Source organism: Macrobrachium nipponense, chromosome 47, assembly GCF_015104395.2.
Source record: "Macrobrachium nipponense isolate FS-2020 chromosome 47, ASM1510439v2, whole genome shotgun sequence".
NCBI classification, from domain to species: domain Eukaryota; kingdom Metazoa; phylum Arthropoda; class Malacostraca; order Decapoda; family Palaemonidae; genus Macrobrachium; species Macrobrachium nipponense.
Window position 1 is genome coordinate 24347330 of NC_087222.1, and position 9227 is coordinate 24356556.

At 38.1% G+C, this 9227-nt stretch overlaps 1 protein-coding gene across 1 annotated transcript in view; it reads right to left on the minus strand.

The window, feature by feature from the left end:
• The window catches only part of LOC135204768 (ATP-binding cassette sub-family G member 8-like), a 34708-nt gene that overhangs the window by 19277 nt on the left and 6204 nt on the right, over positions 1 to 9227 (minus strand). Inside the window, 3 exon segments of the mRNA XM_064234936.1 lie at positions 1874 to 2023; positions 4141 to 4444; positions 7500 to 7671. Of these exon segments, the coding sequence (XP_064091006.1) occupies positions 1874 to 2023; positions 4141 to 4444; positions 7500 to 7671 (626 nt within the window).

A 9227-nucleotide genomic window follows, 5' to 3' on the forward strand; every position in this document is an offset into this window, starting at 1 on the left:
CAGTCCGTCATTCCAGCCATAACACTCGAATATACTCGATCCTAAGCGTGTGATTCACTGACGCGCACGTATATATATACGTATATTCATATTGTTATCACAGTTTAATGCGTATATTTTTTTGTCTATGGACGAAAAACTAAAACTTTTTTTTTATAAGAACTGAAAAAAATAATCTAGAATCGACACCTCTGAGATCACTACTTATGCACTGTAGGCATCGAAGTCACTCACTCACTCGGTTACACCTCTGCTTCAAATTCAATTTTCCAAGATTCACAACTAACCCGCAAGAGTTAAACCGACTTTAGCGAGTCGATTCACTCAAAATACAGACGTTCATTCCTTAAATTCCTTTCAATTAATTAAATCGAGTCAATTTCGAAATTGAAAAACTCAGAAATGTTTACTAGACGCGAGAGGCCACTCTGAGACAAGTTAATTCGACCGAGTCACGCGCTAGACTGCCTACCTACCACCGCCTAGCGAGAGGAGAGAGAGAGCCTGTTAGCGGTCGTCTCTCTCTCTCTCTCTCTCTCTCTCTCTCTCTCTCTCTCTCTCTCTCTCTCTCTCGAGACCACAGCATAGCGTTATGGAAAGTAGCGGATGGTAATTTAGTTGTAAAAAAATAAAAAAAAATAAAGTTAAACTGTTATTCATACCAAATTGCATATTCCGCGTGACATAATAGTAATGATAACAGCAATATTAGTAGATGGTGTGCAGTGGGCTTGGACCTTCGTTTATGATGGTTAAAGTCTTCAAATAATAATGATAATATGGATTCATGAATACAAATACACATATAAACGCGTTCAGCGCATATACGCACACATCTAAATTTAATATATTCGTCTATCCAATCTTATTTTAACGATGTCTGGCGTAATTTCCATTACATTTCACTTATACAATGATCCAGAATCTTAAATTAAATACCACACACACAAACACACACACACAAACACACACACGAACACATTCAACCGTGAGAGACATTCGGTCAGATAGCCTGCGTTCAGCAGGTGTCATTAAAGTCAGGCGCGTTCAGTAGGTGTTGTTTAAACAGGTGGGTGCGTTCACGAGGTGTTATTTAACCCAAACGGTCGCGTTCAGTAAGTGTGTTTTTTGCTCGACTATAGATAATATTGGAATAACTGGTAAATCAGTTTGTAAGGTCTAGGAAATTAACAATATTTATATGATTTTCACAGGAAATAATGAAATAACTGCATTCACGAGTTATTGATTTGTTAAATATGGTTTTTTAAAATGTAATAAGCTTAGTTATTTGCATAAATAACAATAATAACAGTAAAAATTAATTAAAAATATAACAAGTTTCAAATACTTACCAGAAAATTAGAAAAACTCTACGGGTTTATCACGTCACTTTTAACAAAGATTCTTGGAGAAATTCAATTTATTTTCTTTTTACTAATTTTAAACATCATCAAAATAGTAATCTCCTTAATTAGCCTTTTCCCCCTACCCCTAAAAACACCCCCTCCCAAACTCCACCACTCCTCAACTGATTAAATAAGGGGCCTCGACCTCCATAAAAACCCATAAAAATACATGGAATCTTTTGACTGATTTTAAACATCACTAAAATAATAATCTCATGAATTAGCCCACCCCTACCCCACCCCTACGCTACAAAGACCCCCATCCCCCTCCCCCTCTCCCCACCTATTTCCAACCCCCTCACCTGATTAAATATAGCTCCTAGACCACCATAAAAACCCATAAAAATAAATGGAATCTTTCGACTGATTTTAAACACCATTACAATAATAAATCTCATGAATTAGCCCAACCTCTAGTGCTCCTACAAAGACGCCCCCTCCCCACCCACCTCCAGCACCCTCACCTGATTAAATATGGCTCCGTGCTGCCTGGACCTTCGACTCTGTCTCGACACGAGGGACATCTGCGATCCTCCCATTTTGCTAAGAGGTCGAGCGCTTCGTCTGTCTCTGTAGAATCCGTCGGAGGACAAGAGGTTGGCTTCGCTGGAACTCTGGGGAGGCAGATACAAAGACAGGCGGGTTATTCGGGGGGAACGTCTATAGGAGAGAGAGAGAGAGAGAGAGAGAGAGAGAGGGGTATTATATGAGAAGTTTCAGAGAGAGAGAGAGAGAGAGAGAGAGAGAGAGAGAGAAAGAGAGAGATGGGACGTAGGGTTATTTACAAACTTAGAGAGAGAGAGAGAGAGAGAGAGAGAGAGAGAGAGAGAGAGAGAGAGAGAGAGAGAGAGAGAGAGAGATGGGACGTAGTGTTATTTACAAACATAGAGAGAGAGAGAGAGGAGAGATAGGAATTACTTGAGAGAGAGAGAGAAAGTGAGAGAGAGAGAGAGAGAGGGGTTATATATAAGAGAAGTTTAGAGGAGAGAGAGAGGAGAGCGAGAGAGAAGAAGAGGAGAGATTTGAGAGATTTGAAGAAGGGAGAGGAGAGGAGATGGGGACGTAGGGTATTTTAAAACTTAGAGAGAGATAGAGAGAGAGATGGGAGAGGGTATTTCCAAAACTTAGAGAGAGAGAGAGAGAGATGGGACGTATCAACCTTATTTACCCACCGAAGGAGAGAGAGAGATTTGAGTAAGAAGAGACGAGAGAGAGAGAGACGAGAGAGGAGAGATGGGACGTAGGGCTATTTACATACATAGAGAGGAGGAGGAATAGGAATACTTGAGAGAGAGGAAGAGAGAGAGAGAGAGAGGCCAGAGAGAGATCGAGAGAGAGAGAGAGAGACCCTTTCATCCATCCCTGTCACCAAAAGGGGGGAACCGGTTCTAAAAGGTTGACCCAATTTTACCCTTCCAAACCACAAGGTTAGTAACAAGAATTTTTCTTTCCACTTCTTATCTTGCCTCTTGTGTCTGGGCTGGGTCTGAGGAGAAGGAGGAGTTTTTTTCCGCGGAAGGGGGAGGGGGGGACAGGGAAGGAATATGGTGTCTGGGTGTTGCCCTGGGCAGGGCGGGGGAACGGGAATTTAGTTATTAATTTCTTTTTTTTTAATTTTGCAGGCGATCGATTATGTACAGGGTTTTGCCAGTCTGTTGTGTTCTGGGAATTATAATTACTATCTCTCTCTCTCTCTCTCTCTCTCTCTCTCTCTCTCTCTCTCTCTCTCTAAGTAAGCCCTATGCTCTCTCTCTCTGAACCAAAAGTTTTAAAATAACCCTGCGTCTCATCTCTCTCTCTCTCTCTCTCTCTCTCTCTCTCTTGCATTTGGAAGATAAAAACTGTATTGGTGGAGTTTTCGTAAAAAACACACAAGAAAAATATTCACAGGGGTAAATATATGTGATAGTATTTTCTATTAATAAGAGAAATTTTAAAAAAAAAGCTTCCTGTGGTACAGATGCCATTCAGAAAAAAAAAATGCTTTTGGCCAAAGAAGGAAAAAACTTACATCTGATAGGTATTTTCAGAGGCAAAGATATATTTGATAAATACTCCCCCTTGGAAAAAAACTATATATTATAAGTACTCCCCTTGGAAAAAAAACATTTATATTTGACAAGTACTCCCCTTGGGAAAAAACTATATTTCATTAGTACATCACTTGGGGAAAAAAATTATATTTGATAAACACTTCCCTTGAAAAGAAACTATAATTGATAAGTATTCTCCTTGAAAAAATAAACTAAACTTGATAAATACTCCTCCTGAAAAATAAACTATATTTGATAAGTACTCTACTTGGGAAAAAAAAACAATTACTTCCTGGAGAATAAAAAAAACCTAAACTTGTCTAGTATTTCATAAGGAAAAACTTATATATACTACAAAGAAACAACCTTGTCTTTAGCTACAGTAAACCAACCTAAACTTGCCAAGTGTTTTACGAGGTAAAAAAAAATACTTATACACTAGAAGGAAAACCTACATTTCCCAGGGATTTAACATTTAACAATAACCAAACCTGCATACAACAGGTATTCCCATTACAACCACCTCACTTGATTGGGGGAAAAACTTATACACCACAAAAAATAAACTTTTCATTACCAGTTCTTTTTATAAAATAATACCACTCTAAGGAACAATTCTTATACAACGGGAAAAACCTGTATTTAATTACATTAAAAAACTGCATTTAATATCATGAAATAACTAACTGAATACTCACTTTAGTCCTGGTATCTCGAGCAGAAGGGGGTGGATTCCAATCTCTGGCAGCCAACAAATCGGGATTGCTCTTGCTCCTGGTGTAGCGATCACCTCTCCCTAAGGGGGACACGCCTCCCCCTACTCCTCCTCCAACTACACCACCTCCGCCTCCTCCAACAACTCTCCCTCCTCCCCCACCATCGTCGCTCGAGTCGTAACCACTGCTGCCTTCTCTTCCTCGAGCCGAGGGCGGGAAGACTCGAGGGAGACCGAATTTCAGGTACGTGAACATGTTCGAGCCCAGCTCGCTTTTGGGACCGTACCTTTGGGTTTGAGAGGAAGAGAAGAAGAAGAGTTTCATAACATAAACAAATTAGAATTAGTAGCGTCTCTTGAATACCTTACCCCTGGGTTTGAGAGCGAGAGAAGAAAAAGTAGTTTCAAAATGTAAACAAACCAACTCAGTGATGCTTCTTCAAAACCACCTTTGGGTTTGAGAGGAAGAGAAGAAGAAGAAGAAGAAGAGTTTCAGAATGTAAACAAACGAGAATTTGTGGTGTTTCTTGAATACCATACCTTTGGGTTTAAGAGACATTTGGGTTTAAGAGAGAGAAGAAGAAGAAGGAGAAGAAGAGTATATATCAGAATGTAAACAAACCAGAATCAGTAGTGTTTCTTCATAACCACCTTTGAGTTTAAGATGAAGAAGAAGACTTTCAGAATGTAAACAAACTAGAATCAGTGCTGTTTCTCTAATACCACCTTTGAGTTTAAGATTGAGAGGAAAAAGAAGAAGAGTTTCAGAATGTAAACAAACAAGAATCAGTGCTGTTTCCAGAAGATGTCAACAAATGAACACCAGAAAAAGATGCTTTTCAGAATTGTAAACAAACCAGATTTAACGTCGTTGCTTCTTGAAGGTGTAAATAAATGTATATCGGTAAGGTTTCTTGAAATATTAACATATGCATGCCTGTAGTTTCTTTAAAATAAATATTGAATCAACTGATTTTTAAATAAGTACTATTTTCAAATACACATAAAAGCTAAATAACTATAATTTAAAACAACCTGAGTGGTTTTTTTAAGAATGTTAACAAAATTATATTTATATATTTTTTCTTTAAAATATTTACTGAAATATAGAATGTTTATTTTTTCTTTCAAATAATTGCTGAAAGAATTGAATTCAATATACATAATATACTTTAACGCACACAAGAAGCCAGTAAATATACTTACAAATAATTATTTAAGGCTAGACTGAACTATTAATAAGACTAAAAATTCATCTAAAATGAAAAAAAACAATCTAGACAATAAAAATTTAAAACTATCTAAACCACAGACACTGAACCCTAAACCACATTTCACCTAAAAAAATAAACTAAAATCACTTTAATACTTCCTAGTACGATACTGGACCCTTAAACACGAGAACTTTTCCATAAAAAAAAAAGAAGGTAGGAAGAAGAGTTAGCCGGAGTTGCCAGATGGTCGATAACTGTCAAACTGTCCTGGGAGAATTAGTGGTCTGTTCCCACAATTATTTTGGTCTCTGTTCCTTTTTTTTTAGAAGGCTGTTGAACCTATTTGGGGGAAGGGGGGGTGTGGGGGGGGCGGGGGAGCCTTGAGTCTCTCTCTCTCTCTCTCTCTCTCTCTCTCTCTCTCTCTCTCTCACACACTCACACACATACACACACACACACACACACACACGAACACACACTACTAAACGTATATCTCCACGGGACTTGCACGCCCCGAGATAGCCAACTATAGAAAACGTTGCTGAGATAGACAACTATAGAAAACGTAGAAACTTTTATCGGAAACTAAACTAAAATTGCAATACATACCATTCTCACTTTATTTTCACGTATTCTTGATATCCTTGGTTATTCTACGGTATTCTGTAATGACTATTAAAGAATATGCATGACATAAATATACGAGAATGATGTATAATTAAGATCTCATATGAAAAACTTGTGGAAAAACGTATATTCTTTCAGGCAGCAAAATATTATAAATTCACATATATGCTTCGATGCTAATCTTAGTGGATTATAAGGGTCACAATGAGGCATGTGAGGTAACAGAGTAAGTTTAAGACTGTTAAGAGAAGTTGCTAGATGTTATTTTTTATAAAAATATATAATATATAAAGATATATTCGGTAGTTTCATGTAAAATACCTATCTCAAAAAAAAGGTGACTTTTAGATGAGTTGTCCGGTTTAAATCGAATTAAACTTTAGGGATAATAAGCTTTAGACAGAGAACCATTATTTTGGTGTTTCAGTGCTAAGAATTTTATTTAAACCGGACAAGTCATCTAAAAGTCAACTTTTTTTTTACATGTATTAAAAAAAACATCTAACCACTTCTCTTCACAGTCTTAAACTTACTCTGCTACCTCACATGCCTCATTGTGACCCTTATAATCCACTAAGATTAGCATCGAAGCATATATGTGAATTTATAATATTTTGCTGCCTGAAAGAATATACTTTTCCTAAAGTTTTTCATATCAAATCTCAATTATACATTATTCTCGTATATTTATGGCACGTTTATTCTTAAATATACAAAATCCACACGGGAGCCTATTATCAGTCCTAAAACTACAACCTTAAAAAATAACCATTCTGGGGCTGTACCCCCCCAAAAAAACCATACCTGGGTACTTGATATAACCCCTACAACTACATTTACGAAGTACAACAACCCACCAGGGAGTTGTAACCATAAATAATCTACTTGGGCCCCCACTGTCAACCATAAAACTATAAATGAAGTCTAAAATCAACCAAATTTACGTTTGTAACCAAATACAAGCTATCTGGACTACTAATATCATCACTACAACCATAAATATAACCTACAGCAACCCAACAGGGAGTTTTAAAAACATTCCATTTAAGGGTTTAACCCATAGGCAACCCCGTCCCCCTGGGCCACTATCAACCCTAAAACTATAAAAAAACAACCTAAACACAACCCACTTTGGGGTTGTACTCAGTTGGAAGGTTCCACCTAATAACCCTAAAACTATAAAAAGCAACCTGAACACAACCCATTATTGGGTTGTACTCAAAGTTGGAAGTTTCAACTTTGGAAGAAATTCCAACTAATAACCCTAAAACTATAAAGGCAACCTATTTTGGGGTTGTACTCAGCTGGAAGGTTCCACCTTTGGAGGAAGTTCCAACTATCAACCCTGAAACTATATATAAAAAAAAACTTAAAACAACCCATTTTGGGGTTGTACTCAAAGCTGGAAGCTTCCAACTCTGGAAGAAGTCCCAACTACAACCCACAAAAACCCCACCAGAGGTTATACTAACTAATAATCTGGAAAAAACACCCAACTCACCTGGGATTATTGAGTATCGAATGCACAGTCGACTCGCGGAGTTGGAAGTTGCCGAAAGGGGGAGGAGCCTTCTCCTGTGAACCCAGGGCAGAATCCGTGAAGTCTGAGTTGAGGTTCTGCCTGTAGATGGACCACGCGTGCAGGTCCTCGCTGGCTGTGAGCAGGGCGGAGCCTTCAGAGGGGAGAAGGTGCAGATATTGTCAAAGAGTCTGGATAGGAATGTGCGCATATTGTCAAAAGTCTGGACAGTGAGGTGCGGATAACGTCCAAAGTCCGGATACGGGAGGGTGTATTTCAGTGTATACCCTTTGAAAAATAGGTGTATTTTAAGGGGGGTGTATGTAAGTGTGCCCTCTGAAAAAGGGGTGTATTTTTAAGGGGTGTATTTCAGTGTACCCTTTGAAATTAGGGTGTATTTTGGTGCACCCTAAAAAAAAGGGGTGTATTAAACCAAGAAAGTGTACAGAAATGGAAGAGAGAGAGAGAGAGAGAGAGAGAGAGAGAGAGAGAGAGAGAGAGAATATAAAAGATTACACAATACGTAATAATGAAAGGTATGTTGAATGTATTCAACTGCCCTCAAACAATGGGTGTTACACCTTGGGGAGTGTGTGCAGACAGGTGTATTTGGGTATATTATACCCAGGAAAGTGTAGTACACAGTTACAAATATAAACAAAAATGCACAATGTATGAATACAGGGAAGTGTATTTGCGTATGACCTGTCCCTTAAAAAGGTGTATTACTTCTTGGAGTGTGTACGGCATGTGTGTTTGAGTATATCCTCAAAACAGGTGTTTTACACCCTGAGGGATGTATTCAGGCATTTCATTTTGAGTGGGACCTTAAAAATTGTGTATTTACACCCACGAGTGTAATGGAACACAAAGTACAAAGTTAGAAAAATAAAAAAATACAGGAAGGTGTATGTGCGTATACCCTCTAAAAAAAAGGGGGTGTATTTCAGTGTACCCTCAAAAAAGGGGTGTATTACACCCCAGAAAGTGTAATGAATGAGGTGAATGTATGTAAGTGCTCTGAAAAAATAGGTGTATTACACCATAGAGAGTGTATACAGGCATTTGAGTAGACCCTCAAAAAGCGTGTATATACTGTACTCTGGAGAGTGTATGCAGGGAAGTGTATTTATCACAACCTAGAGAACATAGTGAATTTTAGTGTACTCTAAAAAATGGTGTACTATACCCTTGCGAGTGTAGACAGGCAGGTGCACTTGAATAAAAGCTGGAAAAGGAGTGTATTACACCCTGAGGAGTGTATACAGGCAGATGTAATTGAATATAGCCTCACAAAAGGTGTACTATACCTTGGGTAATGTATACAAGCAAAGCACTTGATTATAGCCTCGAAAAAATGTGTACTATACCTTGGGTAGTGTGTACAAGCAAAGTGTATTTGATTACAGCCTCGAAAGAGGGTGCATTACACCTAGGAGAGTGTACAGAGTGTACTCACCAACTCAGCCCAAGACTGACTCAAGACTGACTTGAGATATCTCTTGAGCTTCCAGGTGTTGATCAAACCAAGTGCAATAAAGAGAGAGAGAGAGAGAGAGAGAGAGAGAGAGAGAGAGAGAGAGAGAGAGAGAGAGAGAATAGGGAAAATTGACGTACCATTTAATAATGCATTTAAAATAATAGTTAATAGATATATTTGTATTAACATATCACAGTATAGGAAACTGTCTTTATCTTGATGTTATAAAT